At 40.8% G+C, this 27,312-nt stretch overlaps 3 protein-coding genes across 3 annotated transcripts in view; all 3 read left to right on the forward strand.

The window, feature by feature from the left end:
• Window positions 1-27,312, forward strand: part of LOC136691526 (uncharacterized) — an 80,754-nt gene that overhangs the window by 36,209 nt on the left and 17,233 nt on the right. The window lies entirely within an intron of this gene.
• Window positions 369-4,417, forward strand: LOC136692923 (membrane-spanning 4-domains subfamily A member 6C-like). Its single transcript, XM_066666651.1, has 6 exons — window positions 369-466; window positions 2,317-2,468; window positions 2,553-2,663; window positions 2,759-2,815; window positions 3,369-3,545; window positions 4,013-4,417. The coding sequence occupies exons 2-6, from the start codon at window positions 2,385-2,387 to the stop codon at window positions 4,289-4,291; spliced, it is 708 nt and encodes a 235-aa protein (XP_066522748.1). The 5' UTR covers window positions 369-466; window positions 2,317-2,384; the 3' UTR covers window positions 4,292-4,417.
• The window catches only part of LOC136692922 (uncharacterized), a 30,255-nt gene continuing 13,207 nt past the window's right edge, over window positions 10,265-27,312 (forward strand). Inside the window, exons 1-5 of the mRNA XM_066666650.1 lie at window positions 10,265-10,334; window positions 12,555-12,719; window positions 12,800-12,910; window positions 13,013-13,069; window positions 13,696-13,872. Coding sequence (XP_066522747.1) covers window positions 12,567-12,719; window positions 12,800-12,910; window positions 13,013-13,069; window positions 13,696-13,872 — 498 coding nt within the window. The 5' untranslated portion in view covers window positions 10,265-10,334; window positions 12,555-12,566. The remainder of the gene's footprint in view (window positions 10,335-12,554; window positions 12,720-12,799; window positions 12,911-13,012; window positions 13,070-13,695; window positions 13,873-27,312) is intronic.

Consider the following 27,312-nt stretch of genomic DNA (forward strand, 5'->3'; position numbering starts at 1 on the left):
ACACACAATTAAAATCCTGGACTAATGAGATGATGTGAGACTACTGTGTTATACAGACACTGCCCTAGTTTACATATGGACAACAGATGCTTTTCTGGCCTTTACATTTAGTACATATATTACTTAAGATGGATTTCTCTGGACAGAGTTGCAATGAAGTTAATGTTGTTTCAGTACCAATCTAAACAGGAACGGTTCAGGTTAATTTAATTATAGTAATATTATCATGGATTTATTTCATTGCTATAATATTGCCATTATTTAAGTCAAAAAGATTATACAGCTAAATACATTAAAGACAGTGGGAGGAGTCCCGTCAGGAGCAGGATGCTTAAAATTAGAAGATCTCAGAATAACCACAGACACAATTATACAAGTCTCTGAGCCACAGCCCCAACACAAACCAGACAGAGGTTTCAGAACCTGCAGCAGCTTCATCAGACAAACACACACATCTCATTTACAGGTAAAGATTTATTTTCTTTTTCCTACGTTTGGTTTAGTTCTCAGGTTATTGGCACCCTCCTAAAACACTAACATGCTGCATGCCTCACTGTAAGTTTTTATTTTAGTCTAAATGAAAATTTAGAATTTATGTTTAGGTCAATATCAATGTTTCCTTTTAAATAATGTATACATTCATTTATATAAAATGTTAACAAATTTGAGAAAAACAAATACTACATTTCCTGCTGTACAAATGATCAAATATTTGTATAATAATAATAATAATATCAATAATATTAATAAGTGCTTTGTTTTCAATTTAAAATGCCTTTTATACCTATAAGCGTGTACATGTTGCCTGTATTTTATCCAAATCAGCTGGCACATATCACAGCAGGTAGCTCCAGGGTCCTGGAGGTTGTGGGTTCGAGTCCCGCTCCAGGTGACTGTCTGTGAGGAGTGTGGTGTGTTCTCTCTGTGTCTGCATGGGTTTCCTCCGGGTGACTGTCTGTGAGGGATGTGGTGTGTTCTCCCTGTGTCTGCGTGGGTTTCCTCCTGGTGACTGTCTGTGAGGAGTGTGGTGTGTTCTGCCTGTGTCTGCGTGGGTTTCCTCCGGGTGACTGTCTGTGAGGAGTGTGGTGTGTTCTCCCTGTGTTTGCGTGGGTTTCCTCCGGGTGACTGTCTGTGAGGAGTGTGGTGTGTTCTCCCTGTGTCTGTGTGGGTTTCCTCCGGGTGACTGTCTGTGAGGAGTGTGGTGTGTTCTCCCTGTGTCTGCGTGAGTTTCCTCCGGGTGACTGTCTGTGAGGAGTGTGGTGTGTTCTCTCTGTGTCTGTGTGGGTTTCCTCCGGGTGACTGTCTGTGAGTAGTATGGTGTGTTCTCCCTGTGTCCGCGTGGGTTTCCTCCGGGTGACTGTCTGTGAGGAGTGTGCTGTGTTCTCTCTGTGTCTGCGTGGGTTTCCTCCGGGTGACTGTCTGTGAGGAGTGTGGTGTGTTCTCCCTGTGTCCACGTGGGTTTCCTTCGGGTGAATGTCTGTGAGGAGTGTGGTGTGTTCCCCCTGTGTCTGCGTAGGCTTCCTCCGGGTGACTGTCTGTGAGGAGTGTGGTGTGTTCTCCCCGGTGTCTGCGTGGGTTACCTCCCACAGTCTAAAAACACACATTGGCAGGTGGACTGGCTAATGATGAAACCCAACAACATATTTATCTGACAGCGAAATCTGAATTTCTAAATGTCAGCATAATTTATTCTAAAGCAAAGACCCTAAACCCTGAAGCAGTGTCTGAAATCTAGAGAATATTTAAAGATGAATCAAATTTCAAATCAAATGGATTTGTGTAGCGCTTTTTAGCGCCATTATAAATGCATCACCAAAGTCATAAAGACTGAGGGGGCAGTAGATAGCCCCAATGGCATTACAAGGTAATCATAGTGACCCTAATAGTCTTGAAAGAGATTGTCCTCTCATCCCCTTTTGTATCATTATAAGGTTTTAGTCTCTTCTTAGGTCTAATGTGGTGAAGTGTGAAACCCATAAAAAGTGTGATTTATGGGAGGAAGTTGTGGCTAAATTGTGTAAAATGTATAAATTAGCAGTAAAAAGATTACACACATAGAATTTCAGTGCCTGTAAATGCAAAAATTAAAGTAATTTAATTTTTATTTTGATTATTTTATTTTTATTTTGGCACAACTGGTCCTCATGTTTTACCAGAGAAGCTGTTTTTAAAAAAACCCATATCCCACCTCTGCTGAGTGCCTTTGGGTTCTGCTGAGGTTTAAGTTCCTGGAGCTCGGTGGAGGCTGTGGAAAATTGTATAATCTCATAAAATAACATTAATTAATTCTTTGATGTTTCTTTTTTCCACCTGCAGCTCTTGCTCAGGGTGGCCACCAACCTTCTACCTGTTGCTATCACAAGCACAAACACAACTTCACCATCATGAGCCAGGTGGGACAGACTGGAGGCAGCCTCTCAACCCCAGGCCTTGTCAAGAAACTTCTGAAAGAGCCCAAAATCCTGGGGGTAAGAACAGTCTGGACTCCTTCACTCTCAGATTCACACCCAACACTTTTACACTTAGTTCTGTTTGGCTCCTGTTCTCCACAGACCGCCCAGATCATGATCGGGATCACGACTTTCTTGTTTGGTGTTGTTTTGGCCGTAAGCGTGAGCACAATTTCTGTCCTAAGTGGTGTGGTTTTGTGGGCACCGGTTATTGTAAGTTCACATTGTGTAGTCTCATTTATATTTCTTAATTTCTTTCAAACTGATGACAACAGATATAACCTTCTTCTTCTTGTTCTTCTTAACAGTATATCACCTCTGGTGTTCTGTCTCTGGCTACAGGCAACAAAGCCCCTCCCACTGTGGTAAGTACACACAGGCCATGGTGAATGTTTATACATTAGTGACATTCGCATATGTCCAGAGATCTGTTTATACCCTAGTCCCTAATTACAGTTAGATCAGTACAGCGAGAGACCGTAGATCTGTCTCCTCACACGCTTCACACATTGGTTTTTGACCACTTAGACACGTTTTTCTGAGTATTACGGTTGGTGAACCACTGTTTACTGTGCAGGGAAACTTGTGTAACCCAACCACAAAACAACACAAAATACATAGAGTGCCAGCTGCAGTTCTGAGAAAGGTCCACACGCTAAAAAATATCTCGACAACTGCAGGGTTACTTTCTTCTCCAGTGAAGACAAGTGAGACTCATGTCTTTGATTAGATACTTGTCTACTGCCATTTCAAATTCAAATTTCTCAGATTTATTCTATATTTTAAAGTTGTGCACACGCGCCTTTGCAAATGATAGAAAAGCACATTAGTAAATAACACACAGCCCTGCCCTGTGTTTGATCTCTTTACCCTGAGAAGATATTCTGTTGTTTTCTGTGTGTGTGTCCTCTCCTGCAGGTGAAAGGCTCTCTCACAGTGAATGTGATTAGCATGGTGGTTTCTGGATTAGCCATAGTCCTGCTGTTGTTGAGCTCATTTGGACAATCAACTGCCTCTAAAATTGATCTCATGTGTTCTGAGCACCATTTCAGATTAGGTCCACAAGAAATACAAGGTCCGTGTGTAATATCCAAGGTGTGTATCTTTGTAATTAAAATATTCACCATTAACAGTGATTTCATTTGATACAAACACATAACAAACTGTGAAATACTGTGATAGACTACTTTAAATAAATGCTACAACACAAATATTGACTGTACTGTGTACAGCAGAAGACAAAGGTCAACAAGGTCTAGACGCCACCATTCTGAGCAAAAGTTTCAGATTACGTTTGTAAACTTTGTCGTTGTTTTCTGGTCCATAAAAGAGAAAGGTCCTCCAGACTGAAGGTCTGTCATGGTATGGAGGAGTATGGCATGGTGTTTTTGTCCATGGCATGAGTAGCTTTCACATCATTGAACACTAAAAGACAAACACATTTTGGAGCCTTCTGAATGACGTCTTTTTCAGGATCATGCTGTAAAGACATGCATGCCACAAGATGCTCAGCCGTAATCAATATCAAAATAAGAGTTTATCTGAATGATCATATGTTTCAGAGGCTGTCTGATAGTGTGAATGGAGTTCTGCTGGTGTTCTCACTGCTGGAGATTCTCGTCTCCATCTCCTCGTCTGTGTTCATCTTCAGAGCTTATTATGGCACTGAAATCATGGTTAGACACTGCCTCCATTGTCTCACACTGTTGATAATAGAGTTAGTGTTCCTGGCATCTTATGATCAGGGGTTTCTTGGTGGGAGTGAAGAGCAGAGTGAGCTGATGCTGAACTCTTTCTTTCTGTTGCATGGTTTTCTCAACAATCCTCGAACCAACAACTAGGACAGGAAAAGTGCCTGAATTTCCTCTTTAAAGATCACTGTAAATATCTTCATTTAGCTCCCTTTGTTTCGACATTTATTTTAAATAAACATAAAAAAAGAGTTATTAATTTTAAGTTCTTTTCTATGTTTTTTTTTTTCTTTTTGTGTTAATTTCCAATGTTTTTCTTTTCATTGTTGGCTTCTAAATTAATTTATCTCTATGGGTTATTTCTTTTATGTTCTAAATTAGTTTATAAAGTATTTTCCATTGTTTTTTTTAATCTTCTAGGGGTTTGTAAAGTGTTTTAATTATATTGATAATTGTATCTTAAAATTGATTAAATAAAAATAATTAATAAGAAATAAATTAAATTGACATGCAGAATTTAGGTCAAATAGCCACAGACACTTCACACACACACTCACACACACACACAGAGAGACAGAGAGAGAGAGAAAGGTGGTGATAGTTTCTAAATATCCTGTGGCTTGTGGCTCATGTACAGAAAAATGAATTTGGTTTGGTGGGTTGTGAAGTTCCTATAGAGTAAAGACATTTCCCACGCTCACCTACAGCTTTTGAGTGTTTTTGTTGAGTCACAGACAGGATTTTTAAGATATGTGAACAATAAAGATCAGACCCTCTGGGCTGACTGTCTGAGGATCCCTGGTGATCTACTGGCTCTCATCCTCTGAGGAGATGTTACTGAAACTGCGTTGTAGGAGCTGTCCAGCTGTTCATTTAATCTGTGTCCAGAAATAAAGATAGTGTACACACTCACACATTTAGACACTTGAACAGTGAGTCTATCTGCCCTCTGTGTTTGGCCTGTGGGAAACCCACACAGATACAGGGACAACACACCACAGGACACTGAGACCCTGCAGCTCTGTGGCAGCGCCACCTTTGTGTTTTAATAGAAAACACCCAGGTGTTTTGAAGGAAGTGTTTGAAAGAGTAAAGTACAGTTAGGATCTTGGAGTTGAAATGAGGTGCATCAAAAAAATCTAATTATGAGAAACAAGTTTTGTACAATTCCCGGGAGCAGTAAAAGAAAATTCATTCATGGATGAAGTGCCCTTGAGCAGGGCCCCTAACCCCCAAACCGCCGGTCACAGCCCCCTGCTCCGGTTGTGTGTGTTCACTGCCCCTAGTGTGTGTGCGAAGAATTGCTCACTAGTGTGTGTGTGTGTGTGTGTGTGTGTGTGTGTGTGTGTGTGTGTTCACTTCCACGGATGCAGAGAAGCAATTTCCCCAAGGAGAATTTGGGGAAATCTTCTTCTTCTTCTTCTTCTATAATCAGAATGAAACATGGTACAGTGCTTCTCCTAAACTACAGCTGAGATACACAAGAAACACACTGTCAGAAGATAAAATAAAGAAACCAAAATGATTGCCAACTTGATTTTGTAACTAATGCCCAGCCAGAACTTTAGTTGAGTTATGTCCTTTTCAACAAGTCAACACCGGACACCTCTGTGCCCCAAACGCATTTACACTCAACCTTTTCTTAGACTTACCTCTAATATTCACTTTAAAGGAAGTAAGAGAGAACCTGGAGAGAACCTCTGAAATAAAAGGCAGGGCTGCAGTCAGAAGTTCTCTGGGTTTTTTAAAGAGAAACAGGGCTTTTATGGTTCAGTCCTCAAGATACCCATGTGATTTAGACAAAAGACAGGAAGGGAGAAGAGAGCCGTAACGTTTGCTCTCTAAACTGTCAGTCACAAGAGCTGCAAGGAGCCGCTTTAACAGCTGATGGCGCCAACAGGCAAAGGCAGAGCAGAAAGTGGAGCAGATTTGAGGAAGAGGAGAAGCACCTATCTGAGACTAACAGGAAGAGTCCGTCTTATTTTACAGACAATTATATACAGTAACAGACACTTATATACAGTAACACACACTTAAATACATTAACAGACAATTATATACAGTAACAGACACTTATATACAGTAACAGACGATTATATACAGTAACACACACTTAAATACATTAACAGACGATTATATACGGTAACAGACGATTATATACAGTAACAGACACTTATATACATTAACAGACGATTATATACAGTAACAGACGATTATATACAGTAACAGATGATTATATACAGTAACAGACACTTATATACATTAACAGACGATTATATACGGTAACAGATGATTATATACATTAATAGACGATTATATACATTAACAGACACTTATATACATTAACAGACGATTATATACATTAACAGACGATTATATACAGTAACAGACACTTATATACATTAACAGACACTTATATACATTAACAGACACTTATATACATTAACAGACGATTATATACGGTAACAGACGATTATATACAGTAACAGATGATTATATACAGTAACAGACACTTATATACATTAACAGACGATTATATACGGTAACAGATGATTATATACATTAATAGACGATTATATACATTAACAGACACTTATATACATTAACAGACGATTATATACATTAACAGACGATTATATACAGTAACAGACACTTATATACATTAACAGACGATTATATACGGTAACAGACGATTATATACAGTAACAGACACTTATATACATTAACAGACACTTATATACATTAACAGACGATTATATACATTAACAGACACTTATATACATTAACAGATGATTATATACGGTAACAGACGATTATATACATTAATAGATGATTATATACATTAACAGACACTTATATACAGTAACAGACGATTATATACATTAACAGACACTTATATACATTAACAGACGATTATATACATTAACAGACACTTATATACATTAACAGATGATTATATACGGTAACAGACGATTATATACATTAATAGACGATTATATACATTAACAGATGATTATATACATTAATAGACAATTATATACATTAACAGACACTTATATACATTAACAGACGATTATATACAGTAACAGACACTTATATACAGTAACAGATGATTATATACAGTAACAGACGATTATATACATTAACAGACACTTATATACATTAACAGACACTTATATACAGTAACAGACGATTATATACAGTAACAGACGAGTATATACAGTAACGCACACTTAAATACATTAACAGGCGATTATATACAGTAACAGACAATTATATACAGTAACAGACACTTATATACAGTAACAGATGATTATATACAGTAACAGACGATTATATACATTAACAGACACTTATATACATTAACAGACACTTATATACAGTAACAGACGATTATATACAGTAACAGACGAGTATATACAGTAACGCACACTTAAATACATTAACAGACGATTATATACAGTAACAGACACTTATATACATTAATAGACGATTATATACATTAACAGACGATTATATACATTAACAGACAATTATATACAGTAACAGACGATTATATACAGTAACAGACGAGTATATACAGTAACGCACACTTAAATACATTAACAGACGATTATATACAGTAACAGACACTTATATACATTAACAGACACTTATATACATTAACAGACGATTATATACATTAACAGACAATTATATACAGTAACAGACGATTATATACAGTAACACACACTTAAATACATTAACAGACGATTATATACAGTAACAGACACTTATATACATTAACAGACACTTATATACATTAACAGACGATTATATACAGTAACACACACTTAAATACATTAACAGATGATTATATACAGTAACAGACACTTATATACATTAACAGACACTTATATACATTAACAGACGATTATATACGGTAACAGATGATTATATACATTAATAGACGATTATATACATTAACAGACACTTATATACATTAACAGACGATTATATACAGTAACAGACACTTATATACAGTAACAGACACTTATATACATTAACAGACGATTATATACGGTAACAGACGATTATATACAGTAACAGATGATTATATACAGTAACAGACACTTATATACATTAACAGACGATTATATACGGTAACAGATGATTATATACATTAATAGACGATTATATACATTAACAGACACTTATATACATTAACAGACGATTATATACATTAACAGACGATTATATACAGTAACAGACACTTATATACATTAACAGACACTTATATACATTAACAGACACTTATATACATTAACAGACGATTATATACGGTAACAGACGATTATATACAGTAACAGATGATTATATACAGTAACAGACACTTATATACATTAACAGACGATTATATACGGTAACAGATGATTATATACATTAATAGACGATTATATACATTAACAGACACTTATATACATTAACAGACGATTATATACATTAACAGACGATTATATACAGTAACAGACACTTATATACATTAACAGACGATTATATACGGTAACAGACGATTATATACAGTAACAGACACTTATATACATTAACAGACACTTATATACATTAACAGACGATTATATACATTAACAGACACTTATATACATTAACAGATGATTATATACGGTAACAGACGATTATATACATTAATAGATGATTATATACATTAACAGACACTTATATACAGTAACAGACGATTATATACATTAACAGACACTTATATACATTAACAGACGATTATATACATTAACAGACACTTATATACATTAACAGATGATTATATACGGTAACAGACGATTATATACATTAATAGACGATTATATACATTAACAGATGATTATATACATTAACAGACGATTATATACATTAACAGACACTTATATACAGACACTTATATACATTAAAAGACGATTATATACATTAACAAACGATTATATACAGTAACAGACAATTATATACAGAAACAGACACTTATATACAGTAACAGATGATTATATACTGAAATATTCTGTTTACAAATCTGTTTTTATAACTCTCAATAATAAAGACAGTTTTCTCAAACTCAATGAGTTCGGTTTTTTGGTTCTCAGAATTTTAGAAACTATTCATAACAGTAGCAGTCAAATGTTTGGACACGCCCTCTCAGGGAGGGTTTCCTTTGTTTTGCGCCATTTCCCACATGTTGTGAATGTACAGTACCAATCAAAAGTTTGGACACATTCTCTTTCAGTGTTTTTTCTTGTTTTTTTCATTATTTTCGACGTTGTAAATGAATGTGGAAGACTTTAAAACTATGAAGGAACACATAAGGAATTATGTAGTAAACAACAAAGTGTTAAACAAACCAAAATATGTTTTATACTTTAGATTCTTCACAGTAGCCCCCTGTAGCTTTGATGACAGCTTCACACACTCTCTCCGTTCTCTCAGTCGGCTTCATGAGGTCGTCACCTGGAATGGTTTTCAGTGAACAGCTGTGGCCTCGTTGAGAGTTAATCTGTAGAACCGCTCCCTTCTGAATGTGTCTGAGACTGTAACTGGGGTTGTTCAGAGGTAGGGGCTGGTACACAGTTCTATACAGTGACTAGCTCTACTCCACCAACTTCACTAATTAGGAGATGTGTCCAAACATTTGACTGGTGCTGTATTTCTTCTAAGTACAATGAACCATAATGTTCTAGGAATGTTCAGTGGTCAGTGTAAATAAAGTGGAAGGGACATTCTGGTTGTAACAAAAGTTGTGTTCTGGAACCACTGAGATAAATGCATAGCTTAGGGACCACTCCAGAGCAAAGCTCTCACAACCATAACAGAATGTCTAGGGAACATTTTTATAAAGTAAATTTGCATCTTAAATTAACTTTTGTAAATCGGATATAGGAATGTAAGAAAAATGTTTTATTAACGACAAGACACTGGACAGAATCCCAGTGTGAGAACAGTTCAAGAAAACCCCCCTACAACCTTTAACAAGACGTTAGAGGAACATTCTGGGAACCTATTGCTAGGTTAAATGTAGCAGTAAAAAAATCCAAATGAAACCTCAAGGTTTTTCAGGTCACTGAGCCACAAACATCAACACAAACTAGGTGAGAGTTTCAAAACCTGCAGCAGCTTCATCAGACGAACACAAGATAGAAACAGATCTCATTCACAGGTAAAGATTTAATTCTCTTTCCTGCATTTGGTTTGATTCTGATGTTATTAATATCATATAAACAATCATCCGCTTGTGTTTGTGTTTGTGTAAAAATAAAACTAATTTATTTCAGATTAAAATATGTAAATCTGTATACACACTTCATCCTGAAAAACGTAATTTCATCATAAAAGTAATACGTTTAAAAGTCAATATTTTTTTTTACTAACAAAATTAATATTTCACCACAAATCCATTCAAATGTTCAGTATTTGTAAATAATAAATAAATAAATACATTTTCTTTGGAGTGAACTCTTTCTAAAATTGAGGTTTGAAAGAGTTTTTTTGTTGCAGAATAGTATGAATTTTTTTTTTTAAATATGTAAATAAATAAACCTGTAACAATAACTTGAAACACCTTTTTAAACTTTTTATAACTTTGAAAGAATTAGTTTAATTTAGTCTCTGTGCATTTCCTACAAATTCAACAAATTTTACTCTGGGTTTGTTCGTGTTTCACTGTGTGTCGGCTGCTGGAGCTGAAGGTGGTGGTTTTTCAAAGTTCAGAACATTTTCTATTTTACAGAAAAACTGTAGAAAAGATGAGCATGTGGAAGAGGAGATGTGTGTGTGTGTGTGTGTGTGTGTGTGTGTGTGCTGCAGGGCTGTTTATTACAGGACGCAGTGTTTAAGAAGACAGAACAACCATTGAAAAGCTTATTGAACTGATTACTGATTAGTTAATAATTTATTAGTTATCCATATATTAAATTATTAGTTATGATTAGTTGATGAAGGTGAAAATTACACTTAAATTATTCTTTATGTTAAAATGGTTTGTTCAAACCTGATTCATATCTAACCTTTAATGAGTTGATGGTTGTGTGTTTGTGTACCACTGGGTGCCAGACATTCCCATGTGTCATATTCATTCATTCATTGTCTGTAACCCTTATCCAGTAAAGAGTTGCGATGGGTACAGAGCCTACCTGGAATCACTGGGCACAAGGCGGGAACACACCCTGGAAGGGGCACCAGTCCTTCACAAGGCGACACACACTCACACATTCACTCACACACTCGCATATACAGACACTTTTGAGTCACCAAACCACCTACCAACATGTGTTTTTGGAGCATGGGAGGAAACCCACGCAGACACAGGGAGAACACACCACACTCCTCACAGACAGTCACCAGGAGGAAGCCCACACAGACACAGGGAGAACACACCACACTCCTCACAGACAGTCACCCGGAGGAAACCCACACAGACACAGAGAGAACACACCACACTCCTCACAGACAGTCACCAGGAGGAAACCCACGCAGACACAGAGAGAACACACCACACTCCTCACAGACAGGCACCCGGAGGAAACCCACGCAGACACATGGAGAACACACCACACTCCTAACAGACAGTCACCAGGAGGAAACCCACGCAGACGCAGGGAGAACACACCACACTCCTCACAGACAGTCACCCAGAGAAAACCCAGGCAGACACAGAGAGAACACACCACACTCCTCACAGACAGTCACCAGGAGGAAACCCAAGCAGACACAGGGAGAACACACCACACTCCTCACAGACAGTCACCCGGAGGAAACCCATGCAGACACAGAGAGAACACACCACACTCCTCACAGACAGGCACCCGGAGGAAACCCACGCAGACACATGGAGAACACACCACACTCCTCACAGACAGGCACCCGGAGGAAACCCACGCAGACACATGGAGAACACACCACACTCCTCACAGACAGTCACCCAGAGGAAACCCATGCAGACACAGAGAGAACACACCACACTCCTTACAGACAGGCACCCGGAGGAAACCCACGCAGACACATGGAGAACACACCACACTCCTAACAGACAGTCACCAGGAGGAAACCCACGCAGACGCAGGGAGAACACACCACACTCCTCACAGACAGTCACCCAGAGAAAACCCAGGCAGACACAGAGAGAACACACCACACTCCTCACAGACAGTCACCAGGAGGAAACCCAAGCAGACACAGGGAGAACACACCACACTCCTCACAGACAGTCACCCAGAGGAAACCCATGCAGACACAGAGAGAACACACCACACTCCTCACAGACAGTCACCCGGAGCAAACCCACGCAGACTTATCTGATCTTTCACCAGTAGAGAACTGGATTATCTCATAAAACGACATGAACTTATTTTCTTGATCTTTCTTTCTTTTCCTCCCACAGCCTGTGTTGAGGATGGCCTCCAGCTTCGTACCCAATTCTAACATAAAAAGCGGCTTCACCGTCATGACCCAGGTGGTCCCAGGTGGACCGGGGCAGACTGGTGTCAGTGCATCAACCCCAGGCCCCGTCCAGAAACTTCTAAAACGAGAGAACAAAGCCCTGGGCGTAAGAAAGCTCTTTACTCATTTCCTTTCATAATCACACCGGGCAGTTTAGGACTTAGCTCTGTTTCTGTTCCTCTGCAGACCGCGCAGATTGTGATCGGGATCATGACTTTACTGTTCGGCATCGTATCGACTGTGCGCTTGGAAGCATTTTTTGTCTACGCTTATGTGACCTTGTGGGGACCAGCTTTTGTAAGTTCACTTTGTGTAGACTTTAAGTTTCTTCATTTCATTCAACCATGTTTAAAACTGAAATAACATTATTATTCTTCATCTTCTTCTCTGTTCTAACAGTTCATCATCTCTGGTGTTCTGTCTGTTGTTGCAGGGTTCAAAGCATATCCCTCTTTGGTAAGTAAACACAGTCCATTAGCAAACGGTGTATTAGACATCTGCTGAACTGCAGTCACATCGTTCCTCAAGATATCATGTTTGTAAGTATTTTAATAGTGACAATTTATGCATTATAAAAATGATATATTTTTTATATAAAAAAGTATAGCTAGAGAAAGTTGATCATCTGCAGATGCAAGGTTTTTGTTCTCCATCCTCTCACCCTTCACCAAATTTTCTGTGGTGTCTGACCACAGAGCTGCATTTACCCAGATACTGTTACTAGTGCATGCTTCTCCTTTAGTTAGAAGTGACACCACCTTGTGTGAAAAGTCCAGCAACAAGACACACACACACACACACACACACACACACACACACACACACACACAAAACCACACACACACTTTCATGTCAGTGTCTCTGCTGTGCTGAAATTATCCACCACAATTTTACTCTGATAAAAACAACAGGTGTTTAGCCCAAAACCGGTCTTTCATTTTCCTTAAAAGCCTTTTCATTATAAGATAATATTTTAGTGTTTAATGCACACAGCTCTGCCCTGTAAATTAAATTAAAGTAACGTGAATCATCTGCTACTCTGTGAAGTGACGCTGCTGTTTTCTGTGTGTCCTCTCCTGCAGGTGACGGTCTCTCTGGTAATGAACGTGATCAGCTCTGTGATTGCTGGAGTAGCCATCGTCCTGCTGTCCATCAGCCTCATTTCATTTCGCCCAGTGGACCTTTGTTATGAAATCAGTTATAGAGGACCATACCATCATGGAGCATATGAAACAAAGAAAGAGTGTAAATCTTTAAAGGTGTGTATTTCTCTGTAGTGTAGTAAGGTACACCACAAATACATACATATAATTTTATAATTTGTTTTATAGCCTTGACTTTATTCAAACTCCTTCAACCTCTGATATTTGACTTAATGAAATTAATTAAGATTTATAATTGGTTTAAGCAATTAAAACATTAATAATTAGTTTGAGAATGAATAATAATCATGCTAAATGAGTTCTTCCGGATTTTCAGAAATTCTAATGAACAAACTGCACACACTGTAACTTCAAATAATGAGAGTTTTATTAATAAAGAGAAGTATTTAATTAACATAGCACAACCTTGTAATCTCACTGTGTCCGGCAGGGGGAACTGATTCAAGCTTAAAGGTGAGCTAGGCTTTTCTAATTTGGGACTGAAGTTACTAGCTAAGGTTTAATTAATACAAAATTTATCAAGAACTTAATTCGGTTTCAGCTCTGGAAATGCATAAGTTTAGCTTACTTTTCGTCGGTTTTCATCACTCGTTTGGATGCAGAGGCTCTTTGAAGTCCTGGGAATGGAGGCGTCTCACTTAGTCTCGCGGTTCTTACCGCCGAAGTATCCAGGCTGGTTTAGCGTGGAGGTCTTTCTTCGTTGATTGAGTTGTCTCGGGCGTACCCGGAGTGTGATGACGCAGGCGGCAGGATCCTCTCTTCGGCCTTCGGTCCGGAGTGGGAGAGTCCAAAATATGGACGTTTTGGACGAGCGGTTCGCTAGTTATGGCAGCTCCAGAACTGAAACCGCTTCAATAAACTCACTTATTCTAAGACGTCTGATGTATCGGCAGTGTTTCCTTACTCTGGCCACGAATAAGTTCACCTGCTTCGATCAGTTGTGAGATTAAACTTAGATAAGTAATAACATAAACAAGATTAAAAGAAAAGAAAGATATTCAAATTACTCGACGTATTAGTAAAACTTCATACTCTTAGCTAATTTCGAGACGTCTCTCGTAAGCTTTTCTGAAGTCTGAGAGGTTTTTCTTTGTTTGTTGTCGGCGTGGAGACGAGAGCGTTTCTTTGTTATTTCAAAGTTTCTCGGATCTCCTCGTGGTTGTTGTCGTCGGCGTCCTCTCTTTTTCAGTGGTCCGTTACTTCTGTAGAGTCCTCGCGACTCTTCAAAACTTCGAACTGGATGTGAGCAGTCGAGCTGCTATTTTCAAGGCTGGCGCGGTCACGCCCTAATGGGAGGCGTCCTCTTTCTGATTGGACGCGAGTTCAGTCTCACGTGACTCTCGCTAGGGGGAGAGAGTCGAAGGGAGTTTGAATCATTGATTCTCACATAAAGAATATGAATTTCTCATATCAAAATTCTTATACCCGCTATCAACATATAACAATGAGTACATTGTACTATTAACATCAGACAGTTACATAAGGTTTCATCTTTACGTCCCATTTATGATGGTATGCTGGGAAAGTATATTAGTTCGTTTAATCCTATTCAGAGGTAGGATTTCTCTTCATGATAGAAAACAGTCCACAATATACACATTTCATTAGGAGGTAGGCATTCATCTGAGGGTACAGAAAGTGACATCAATACATAGGTTTAATACACAAATAATCAGAGTTTGATTATTTTCCGCTATTGTTTTACAGCGACTCCGAGCGAGGTGTAGTTCCGCCAGTGTCCATTTAGTGTCGCTGTTGATCCGTGCTTCGGCTGGTGATTCACGGGAGTTCACTCGAGGTCACTTTGGTTTGAACATTTGTTGATCTCCGTGAAAGATAAGGATTAGACATTTAGGTGCCATTGTCATAAAAACGGGCCGTAAAAGCTCTCTTCTTTGTTTGAGGTTCCTGTCTCTTTAAAAGCATCATAAAAGTTAGTTATCTCGACAGTTCCTGTTAGTTAAAAGAGAGAAGGGGGGTGTTGGGGCCATGTGTTACTTAAAAGGGTTCTTTTGATGTCTTAGATTGGGTGTGTGTGTGGGGGCTGCTATGTTGCAGACGAAAAGTCTTCTGCAGACTGGAAAAGTTTTAATTCAAAACTTTTCATTTCTTGATTGTCCGATATTCATATTTTTGTTCATACTCCACTACATTCCCCCCTTTCTTTTCAGTTTTATGGTTCGTCAGGGATCATGGAGCTGAAAAGAACTTTTGCTGTGGAGGAAGGTGAGGTCAGCAAGCATATTCAAACACATTTCCAGAGCTGATGTATTCCTATTAGTGTATGGGTGTATATGGAATGTGTATGTTTGCATGCTGAAGGGATCCTAATTATTTAGGGGTAGGTCTTGTTCAAACGCAACCTCGAGAGCTGATTCTTCGACATGGCCTTCGGCTTCATATCTAAAACTTGGGGGTTCACCTCTCTGGGCTCTTTTATGCCTAACGAATTTGACCATTTTATTAGACCAAGTTTCTAACCTGCTCTGGAGGGCTTGAGTGCGTTTGAAATAGAACCAAGCTATACCAAAGGTCAAAAGATATCCTAATCCTACCAGGGTAACTAGTAAGGTGTCCGGGGTGGACCATGCATAGGTGACAGGCTGAACTGGCCATAGGGGTTGAGACGATAGTTCTCTAAGAGTGTTATCTATGGGGGTTAGGTCAATGACTTGGGTTCCCTCATATTCTAGGCGAGTTAGTGTTTTAGTATCTAGCTCGATGGTGTGTTTAGAGAAGAACTCTGAGATTTCTATGTCGCTCTCATATTGGTCAGGGTTTAGGTGATACAGGGCCAGGTCTCCTACATGTAAGATTGCGTTTACGGGGACGTCTACCCAGAAGGTTTGGCTAGGAAGGAGTACCCTTTCTGAGGTGTCATGTTGATCATAGGTTAGTAGGGCCTCTCTAAAGGGGGTGTTAACCAACCAACGATTTCCAACAATTTCAGCTTGAGTACTGGTTACCAAACGTCGGGGTGTGACGACTACCGGGCATTGAGTGTTACTCATCATAGGCTTAAGGCCACAGATCCCATTTGCGCTGTCACGAATGAAAGGTTTGCTAGGGCACAAGTAGTGAATGTCTTTAGTGAGTGTGCACATAAGCAAATTGGGTACCAGATATAGGTCAGGGTTATCGTCTTGGTATGCTACAAGAGATGTTGTTTTTACACGAACGTAGGCAGAATCTTGCCAGAAACCAACGTTGACAACATCTTTCAAACGGTATATGTTTTCAGGCGCCATTATGGGAAGGTTAATAATGAATGCTAATTCTCGGTCTTGAGGATTAACATAAATTGGGATGGCGCTACCTAAGGTATAGGCTAGGTGGGCCTGGAGGTCAGTAACTACTTCTCGAGTTGCTGTGGATAAAATCTCCTGTACTAAGGATAGAGGCACCAGGTAGGGAGGAATTCTCCCCATGGCTAGGCTATCTACCGAGGAGCTGATTTCTTGTAGCATATCAGACAATAACATATTCACAAGCTGGATGTGGGCAAGGTCAAGTTGTACTACTGAAAGCATGGAGTTAACCGTCTGGAGCGTTTTGTTCAAAGCGACACTGTGAGCGTTGAGCACTACGACGGTGCCACGTAGGGTTTGCCCAATGGTTTGCAGGTGCTGCTGCTGTTTGTCTAATTGGGTTTTAATGTTCGGAATTTCAGCTTGTAATTCCCCTACTTGACGTTTGACAGTGGCTATATTGACGGCATTGACGGCGGACGTTCCGAGACTCAGTAGTGATCCCACAGTTGCAGCTGCCATTAACAATCCGCCTATGAAGCGTTTAGGTCGTTTATTAAAACCATTTAGTTCTGATTGCGTTACGGTAAACTTTTGTAACTGGCGGAGCATGTGAGTTACGTCGGCTTCAGCATGGCTGATAGCTTCCTCAGTCCATCTAACTCCGTTCCGGCCAGTCTGCAGAGTGGTTATCGGTAGGTTTTTGCTACACGCTTCGGCGGGATTCAACCGTACAAATACTCTCTGGGTATGGAGGCGACAATTAGTGATTAGCAGTCCCGGCTGGTCTTTCAGTATTATTCCTGAGTCAGGACCTGGTTCAATCACTTCAGGGAGCACGGCGGTTCCTAGGGAGCCGACGATCAGGAGAATGAGCAGCGGGGCCATCCTACCGGAAGAGATGCTCATGGTTAGATTTAGGGTATTTACGGCGAGTCGTTTAGATAAATTATAAGAAATTTTCACGATACCCCCCTTTTTGATAAAAATTTCCTAGGGTAAGCACTCTACAATAATTGACGATGAGGGACTAGGGTCTTGCACCCTGAGTGTCCTCAGTCTGGTTAGAAGCTCGTTGCCTGCTAAAGAGTGAGAGAAAAAGGGAAAAGGGATAGGAGAACTAAGGTGTGAGTAGAAGGTTATAGTTGTTTGTTAACTAACACCCTTCCTGCCTTTGGTTCTGTCGTTTATGATCTAACACAAGCGTTAGTATCCCCTACAAGTCCCATGGGGGTTGTGTGTGGTCGGATTTGGTTGCGGTGGACCCATTTGAATTCGGTACTGCCCCGAGCTTTGTTTATTTTGATCCTGTAAACAATGGGGGACAGTTTGTCTGTTATCTTATAGGGACCGGACCATCGGGGTAGGAATTTGCGGGCCAAATTCCCCCCTGTTTTTCGCGACCTTCCAACAGGTTGGACAAAGATGTAGTACCATACTTTGTCCCCTATTTGGAGTTCATCGTGGGATGCTTTGTGATCGTAGTACGCTTTGCGACCTTCTGCACTTTTTTCCAGTTTCTGCTGGGCAAAGGCAAAGGTGGCTTTGAGGTGTTTCTGCAGATCCTCCATATACTGATGAGTGGTGTAGGCTACGGCTATGCTAGCTTCACCTGGCTGATATAACAGATGTAGAGGCAGAGTCATTTGTCTCCCTGTCATCAACTCAAAGGGTGAGACCCCGACCGCGTCGTGTGGGGTCGCCCGTATGGCCATCAGTACGAGGGGGAGTTTGACATCCCAGTCTCGTTGGTTTGCTGCTACGTACTTTTTCAGTATGCTAACAACGGTTCGGTTGGCTCGTTCTACCTGACCTGAGCTTTGAGGATGGTAGCTAATGTGAAGGCTGGCTTTTACTCCTAAGAGTTGCCAGAGCTGCTGCATGACCTCAGCTGTGAAATGTGTCCCTCTGTCAGAGTCGACACGGCTGGGTAGGCCAAACCGTGAGAAGACATGGTTCATCAGTAAGTATGCAGTGGTTAGTGCTGTGTCATTCGGTGCGGGGAGGCATTCTACCCATTTAGTGAATGCACACGTGACTGTGAGGAAGTACTTGTTACCTCTTACTGTTCGAGTGAGTGGTCCAACCCAGTCTATCTGGAGGTTTGACCAAGGGAAGGATACTCCTTTCTTTTGCAGAGGAGCTCTATGAAGAGGATTCGAGGGTTGAAATTGGCAACATACCAGACAGCCTTTAATGTAATCCGCCACATCTTTTACCATGTGGGGCCAATATGCCACCTGCCGGAGCGCATGGTGTGTTGCTTTGACCCCTTTGTGTCCCGCAGATGGGGAGTCATGGGCGTGCATCAGCATCACCCCCCTGTGGCACTGAGGAACCACGAACGCAGGTGAAGTGTGCGAGTCAGTGGCATGAACAAGCAAGCCTTTGACGACTTGGAGGGACAATCTGACACCGTATAGGTCTTTAAGGCCTGGTATGGTGTCAAGATCTTGGGCTGAGATGGGACATGTAGATGGGTCAGAGGCATGGCTAAGCATTTTAGAAATAGAAGGGTCTCGAGCTTGGAGAGTAACTAAGTCAGCATCAGAAAAAGCAGGGTTAATAGAGACAATGGTAGTTTTAGCATTGTCAGGCGACGCCATCACTACAGTTTGAGACCGTGTAATAGCTAGGACTTCAATGTCAGGCGGGTTTGGATAAAGGGAGGGATCGAATGTCCATGATGTGCCTTCGCGGGCCCCTTGTTTGGCTAAGCTATCTGCCTGGTCATTGAATTCTTTGTCATCTCCCGGGACTCGGGAGTGACCCCTCACTTTCTTCCAGTAGATCTGCAGGTCATGTGTGTCTACCAAGTGTTCACAAGCCGCGAAAAGCTCTTTGTGTTTGACTGGCTTTTTGTTTGATGTGGTGTAGTTGTTGGTTTCCACAGTTTCAAGTGGCATGTGAAGCTTAGGTGCGCATAGTTGGAGTCTATGCAGATCACCAACGTTTTTACGCTTTTCTGGACCGCAGACTGAATTGTGATGAGAATTCCTGCTATTTCAGCATATTGGGAGGATTTTATTAATTTGAACATTAGGGGTTCGTGAGGCCACCCGTTTATTCCGACAATACCCACCCCTGCCATTAGGGTGTGTTCTCGGCGGAACGAAATACCATCTACATATGCAGTGACAAGGTCTTTGCATGTGTTAGGGTCGAAATAGTGGTGGTTAGCCATGGTAGGTAAGAGGGTTTCTGGAGCCTGTGGCACTTTGGAAGGAATGTCTCCTTCACATCGCCTGCAGGAAGCAAGGCCTGTGCCTAGGGGGCTCATGTAGTATTGTGCGTACCGTACCTCCAAAACAAAGCTTTGGACAGCCATTAGCCAGGAGGCTACTCGAGCATTAGTTTCTACACCCTCTCGAATTCGTTGGCTGTTCAGGAAAGTGACTGGCTGATGATGAGTTTCAACAATCACCTTCTGGCCACCTAGGTAGTTGGAGGAATGTGAAAGCTAGCTTGTGTTGGTCTTCTGCTTGCACCGGGATGGTCCAGAAGCCAGAGGCTACATCGATGGTGGAAAAGTATTTAGCGTTTCGGACCGAGGGAAGTTCTTGCTCTAATTGTGTCATCGGCCACCGAGACAAGGGAACCTGTTGATTTAGTTTCCGATAGACGATGGTCAGGCGCCATTTACTATTGGGTTTTATGACGGGCCATAATGGTGCCAAGTACGTGCTGTTGCAGGGTCGAATTATGCCCTTTTCCAACAAGTCATCAACGATTTCTTGTACCGGTTCATAGGATGCCAATGGAATTTTGTATTGGTGGACAAATGTGGGTGGTGCTCCTGGACGAGTGGGAATGCGCACTGAATGAATGTCAGTGAGACCACAGTCCGTTGAATCTTTGGCAAAAGATTTTTGGCATTTAAAAAGCACTTCACAGATTTTCTCGCGTTCTTCTTCGCTTTGGAGGGCATCGGCCTCCTTTAGAACTTGTTCGACTTCAATCCTAAATTCAGAGTCAGACAGTTCTTTTAGATTGCGTGGATTTAAAGTGTATCCTCCCATTTCAGGGAGAAGAGATGGTTCCCAGGAGGATTCCGAGGATGAATCTAAAGAAAGAACCATGACCATCATTTGATCATCATCAGCGAGATCTATTCTGCAAATGGCGTCTTTACCCATGTCCAGAGCCGAGAAGAGAGCAACAGCTCATGTCGGATGAGTATAGAACACCTTTGATTCTGGATGATCAAGAAGTAGGGATTCAGGCATTGGTCCTTTAATCGGGATTCGCAACTCGAAGTCATGGAATTTCGTACAGACCAACCAACCCAGAGGAGATGAATGAGGAATTGTCAAGTGTTAAATTAATTGCCTTTAAACTTGTCTTTGGTGTGATTTTCTTTATTTTGATACCAGTATTTCTCTTTCTTTTCTTTATTAGAATCAGAAAGCTGGTTCTGAGCTGTTCACTCATATCCCTTATGGGGATGTGCTGGTTTTCCGCGGTTTTCTGCAGGGTAGTAGTCACAACCATACCCAGCCCTGTCCCGAGGGTTCCAGAAATCTTTGCCGCGTTTTCTGTCTGGCCTGCGAGGAGGGTAGCACTTGTAGTGGTGTGAGGGCGGAGGGGATTTCAGGCCCTCACTGGCCCATGGAGTGGAGGGAGGGTCCCGGGCGGATCTTTGTGGATCGGACGGGGTGGCACCCTCCAACTCTAAATGTGGGGAGTTGGAGTTGACATTAAAGACTTGGGGTGTTTCGGACCGTCTGTTGGGATTTTGTTGTGATTTTAGGAAACCTCTGAGTGCTAAATCACACAGCTGTCTGCTAGACAGGATGCGAGGGCAAGCTGAGACTCCCAGCTGATGAATGGTGTAGGGATGGAGGTTTTGGATAAATAGTGATTTAAAATTTAACTCTTCCTCCATTCCAGAGCCATTTTTAGGTCTGAAATACACCTGTCTGAGTCAGTTATAATACTGCTGAGGGGATTCCTGGCGTTTTACGTTCAAAGCAGCGGCCAGTCCTGTCTGTGACAGGTAATTGGAGAATTCTTCCTCCAATGCTTGGCACAGCACATCATATCGCGCTTTCACATAGTCTGGCTGACGTTCAATGAAGTTACTGACGTCTCAGTTGGAGGTCAGTTTAATCACATATAGTTTGTCATCTATTGTGATTCCGGGGAACCGTTGGAGGTAGAAATCAAAATCTTTCAGGTAAGAAAAGATATCATTAGAACCATAAGGTTTGGGATCAAAGCGGGTTATATTGCACGCGATTTTGTCCAGTTCCTTGTATGAGGGACCGGGAGAGGGTAAAGGTTAAGGGGGCCAGGATCGGGGAGGGCTGACAGGAGACACAGGGGAAGGCGAAATACCTGTTGATACCAGAGGAGGTGCTGCAGCAGCTCTAAAGGTTATGGTCCCTGAGTCTGGTTCCTGATCCTCACTATCTTCCTGCTTTTCTTGTCTTTCTGTAGCGGCACTAGGTGGCACATCAGGAGTGACCTGGGGCAGTGTGTTCCCTTCAGCCATTTCATGCTGGAGCTGACTTAATTCTGCCTCCACCCTTGCCCGCTGTCGCAGTGATACATCAAGTTCACGTTCACTGGCCCTGAGCTGTACTACAGTGAAGATGGCTATTTGACCTAATGCCTCAGTTAGGGATTGGCCCTTGACCATGTAGGTTAAGTGGTTCTCTATCCACTTGGTCTCCATGTGGTAACGACCGACCTGTGAGGCTTTCTGCACAGTATCTGCCAGTCCAGGCGTCACATCACTGGTGAGGCTGGTCAGAACAGAGAATGCCTCATCCCACAAGCTTTCTACATATACTTCCGGGGGAGAAGTCCCTTCTGCCATGTTAGCTGTGTCTAACTGCGATGTGTACCTTAATTCTATTTAATTAGGATTAATTCCGTTAATCATTTTTAACTAAACCAAACTAAATTCACCTGTACCGAGTGCTCTAAGAGTAACTGCTAGTCTGTATGGTGTTCTAAAGGAAGGAAGGAAGGAAGTCTGTTAGTAGTAGAGTGTGGAGCTATACGCAAGTGAGTGGGAATTTTTTTTTAATTTTTTCTTTTCAATAATTAAAGAATTATTAGAAATAAAAAAAACATTTTTGAATTAAAGAATTGTCAAAAATTCGGATTAAAGAATTAAAAAAAAATTAAAAATTAAATTCATTAAACTAAATAAAAATTTCCAATTAAAGAATTATGAAAGCAAAAGAATTTTCCAAATTAAAGAATTATTAGGAATAACGAAATTAAAAGACTTTCCCTTTTAACTGCGTTTACAACCTGGTATCAAGTTAAAGTGTCAATCTCTAATTACTGCACACTGTTTACTATAGCTGTATCAGCTTACTATGTTTCCAAGCCTTTAATCGTTGTTATTCAGATATGCAGAGCATAGAGACAGCCACTGTAATACCAGATCTTGTTAGTGGGAACTGGTCAAACAATTTCAATTGCGATAGCAAGTTTCTCCACTAGAGGGTACTGAAAGTAAATCTGAATGGCAACAGCAATCTTCCCGTATTAGAGTTGAACTTAAATTGTAATACCAGACCGGGGCACCAGAGGGCGACAAGCAAGTTTATAAAGCAATAGCAGCAATGAACACCAGTCAGCGCTGGTGGGAATTCTAATAAGCACGGCATGAGCAGACACAATGTAACACAAATGGGAATTTCCACTGTAGCGGGAAGTTTTAACACCAGAGGGCATTATCAAAATTAAAATCTCAAATAGGACAAAGATTTTAAACACTAAGGTACTTTAAAAGAATTTCATTTGTAATGACAGCTTTTAAGCACCAGAGGGCTGCTATAAACTTAAGGTTGTCTCGGCAGAGAACCTCCCAACCACTAGAGGGCGTACGGGAATCAAACGTCAAGGGTAGCACCACACTTGACCACAAGAAGGAGCACGAGAGGACACGCTTCAATAGATGCTAGTTATGAAGTGATTTCCCTGCAATCACGCACTTTAACCACAAGAGGGAATTAGTCTTCCTCTGTTTTGGGGGCGTTTTGAATTTCCCTCCTTAGTTTCAGCTCCGCCCCTTCAAAGGGGTCGTTTCTTTCCTGAATTTGCGTTCAGTTCGCCAGGAAGTGCTGAGAAGAGCAGACCGCTCTCTACACAAGCCATATTTTCGGCTGTTCTCTTTATTAATCTCCAATCGCCTAGCGCACGATCTCGTTATTAACGCTGGTAGTGACCCAGTTTTAAAACAAGCGGAAGAATTCGGTTCGGTGGTACTTCGCGCCGAAATCCCGAGGGTCGAACCGCGGCAATGGCCCACAGCGGAATACGCGCAATGGGGGTGGCGAGGCCATAGTTTAATGCATGCAAAATGGCGCAGAGCCGCACACTTTAAAAACAACCAAGTTTATTTTTTTTTCACGGTATATACCACAGAACAGATTTTCAACAGTAACATACACAACACGAAATTGCCCACATCAAGCTTTGAATCTCAATCGTTATTCAGCAACATAAACAGCGGGAAGCATTTCCATAAACCCAAGCTGAGATTATTTATCACTGTTTACAGTTTGTTCATTAAAAGACTTTCTCCTGCCTCGCGTGGGCGCCAAAAATAATAATAGTATATAAGTGGTGTATGTAGTGTTTATATATAAATATATATATATATATATATATATTATATTTGTAGCGTTTGACCTTATTCAAACTCGTTCTGATTAATGACGTTTTGACTAATGATAATAACTGTTATTGTTATGATTGACTTAAATGACAAAAACATTAACAAGTAGTTAGAGAGTGAATACTGTCTTTGCTATGTGAGTTCTTCAGGATTTGCAGACTTTTAAAAAACAGACTCCACACACTGTTATTTCAAATAATGGAAATATTTTATTAAGAGAAAAAAGGGTATTTACTAGACATAGCACGATCTTAGGAATTCTCACTAGATCAACGCAGGTCAAACTGGTTCGAATTTAAAGATAGGCTAGGCGAAATGACTTGACTAATGTGCTGCTAAATGAGATTTAATTAATGTATAAATTTATCAAGAGACTTAATTAGGCATCAGCTTCTGAAAAGTGAGTAAATTTTGCTTGATTTCTCTTTTTGCCGTTATCACCGAGCCGTTGGGTCCAACAATTCAATCTCCGTTCTCCGGGTCTTTGCTTCTTGTCCTCCCCGTGTCACTGAAGGTAGGCTCGTTAGGGAGGGAATTCCTTCCAGGGTGAGTCAGACACTCTTGGCCTTAGACGGTGTGATGTCAGTCGGGGGATTCCCTTCACAGAGAACTGATGGCCTGGCTGGATTGTCCCCTGAGTGAGGGGGGCGTCTAAGAGTCGTTCGTTCGTTACTCAAGTCCCCAGAAGATGCCCTCAGAAGTCAGAGTATAACGCTAACATATCCGTTATAAACTAATTTCAGGGGTGATATCTTATTCTGGCCAAAATACGTTTCACCTGCTTTGATCAGTCGTGAGATTAAACTTGGATTGGGTGATAAAACATGAACACAAATAAACAAAGAAAAAGATTACTGAGAATTGTATATCTTAAAATTGATTAAATAAAAAATAAATAAATAAAATTATAAAAGCAAAATAAGAAATAAATTAAATTGACATGCAGAATTTAGGTCAAATAGCCACAGACACTTCACACACACACGGAGACAGAGACAGAGAGAAAGGTGGTGTCAGTAGTTTCTAAATATCCTGTGGCTTGTGGCTCATGTACAGAAAAATGAATTTGGTTTGTTGGGTTGTGAAGTTACTACAGAGTAAAGACATTTCCCACGATCACCTACAGCTTTTGAGTGTTTTTGTTGAGTCACAGACTCTGGATTTTTAAGATATGTGAACAATAAAGATCAGACCCTCTGGGCTGACTGTCTGAGGATCCCTGGTGATCTACTGGCTCTCATCCTCTGAGGAGATGTTACTGAAACTGCGTTGTAGGAGCTGTCCAGCTGTTCATTTAATTTGTGTCCAGAAATAAAGATAGTGTACACACTCACACATTTAGACACTTGAACAGTGAGTCTATCTATCCTCTGTGTTTGGCCTGTGGGAAACCCGCACAGATACAGGGAGAACACACCACACTCCTTACAGACAGTGACCAGAGGTAAAGTTCAAATCCAGGACACTGAGACCCTGCAGCACTGTGGCAGCGCCACCTTTGTGTTTTAATAGAAAACACCCAGGTGTTTTGAAAGAAGTGTTTGAAAGAGTAAAGTACAGTTAGGATCTTGGAGTTGAAATGAGGTACATCAAAAAAAATTATGAGAAGCAAGTTTTGTACAATTCCCAGGACCAGTAAAAGAAAATTCATTCACGGATGAAGTGCCCTTGAGCAAGGCCCCTAACCCCCAAACTGCTCCCTGGGCGCTGAGGTGGTCACAGCCCCCTGCTCCGGTTGTGTGTGTTCACTGCCCCTAGTGTGTATGTGACGAATTGCTCACTAGTGTGTGTGTGTGTGTGTGTGTGTGTGTATGTTCACTTCCACAGATGGGTCAAATGCAGAGAAGCAATTTCCCCAAGGAGAAGTTGGGGAAATCTTCTTCGTCTTCTATAATCAGAATGAAACATGGTACAGTGCTTCTTTTGTAACTAATGCCCAGCCAGAACTTTAGTTGAGTTATGTCCTTTTCAACAAGTCAACACCAGACACCCCTGTGCCCCAAACGCATTTACACTCAACCTTTTCTTAGACTTACCTCTAATATTCACTTTAAAGGAAGTAAGAGAGAACCTGGAGAGAACCTCTGAAATAAAAGGCAGGGCAGCAGTCAGAAGTTCTCTTGTTTTTTTAGAGAGAAACAGGGCTTTTATGGTTCAGTCCTCAAGATACCCTTGTGATTTAGACAAAAGACAGGAAGGGAGAAGAGAGCCGTAACGTTTGCTCTCTAAACTGTCAGTCACAAGAGGTGCAAGGAGTTGCTTTAACAGCTGATGGCGCCAACAGGCAAAGGCAGAGCAGAGAGTGGAGCAGATCTGAGAAAGAGAAGAGGCACCTATCTGAGACTAACAGGAAGAGTCCGTCTTATTTTAACACTGGTCTCTTTTATTCTAAAATAATATCAGTGGAGGATAATACTGCACCAGGGCCATGATGAGATCTGAGAACTGAGAGGATGACAGAGAGACAAATCATCAGTAAAAAACACACAGAGATGGACATCAAAATGCCAAACACTCCATAGCCCCAAACCCCACAGAGGATCAGGAGCCATGTAGAACAGCACTCAATAAAAATATATTCCTCAGTTTTCTTAAAGCGTGTGTACACCCTGCTAGCAACATCAATTTGTGTGTTTTGTTGTTGTTGTT

This window comes from Hoplias malabaricus, chromosome 3 (genome assembly GCF_029633855.1).
Source record: "Hoplias malabaricus isolate fHopMal1 chromosome 3, fHopMal1.hap1, whole genome shotgun sequence".
Taxonomy (NCBI): Eukaryota; Metazoa; Chordata; class Actinopteri; order Characiformes; family Erythrinidae; genus Hoplias; species Hoplias malabaricus.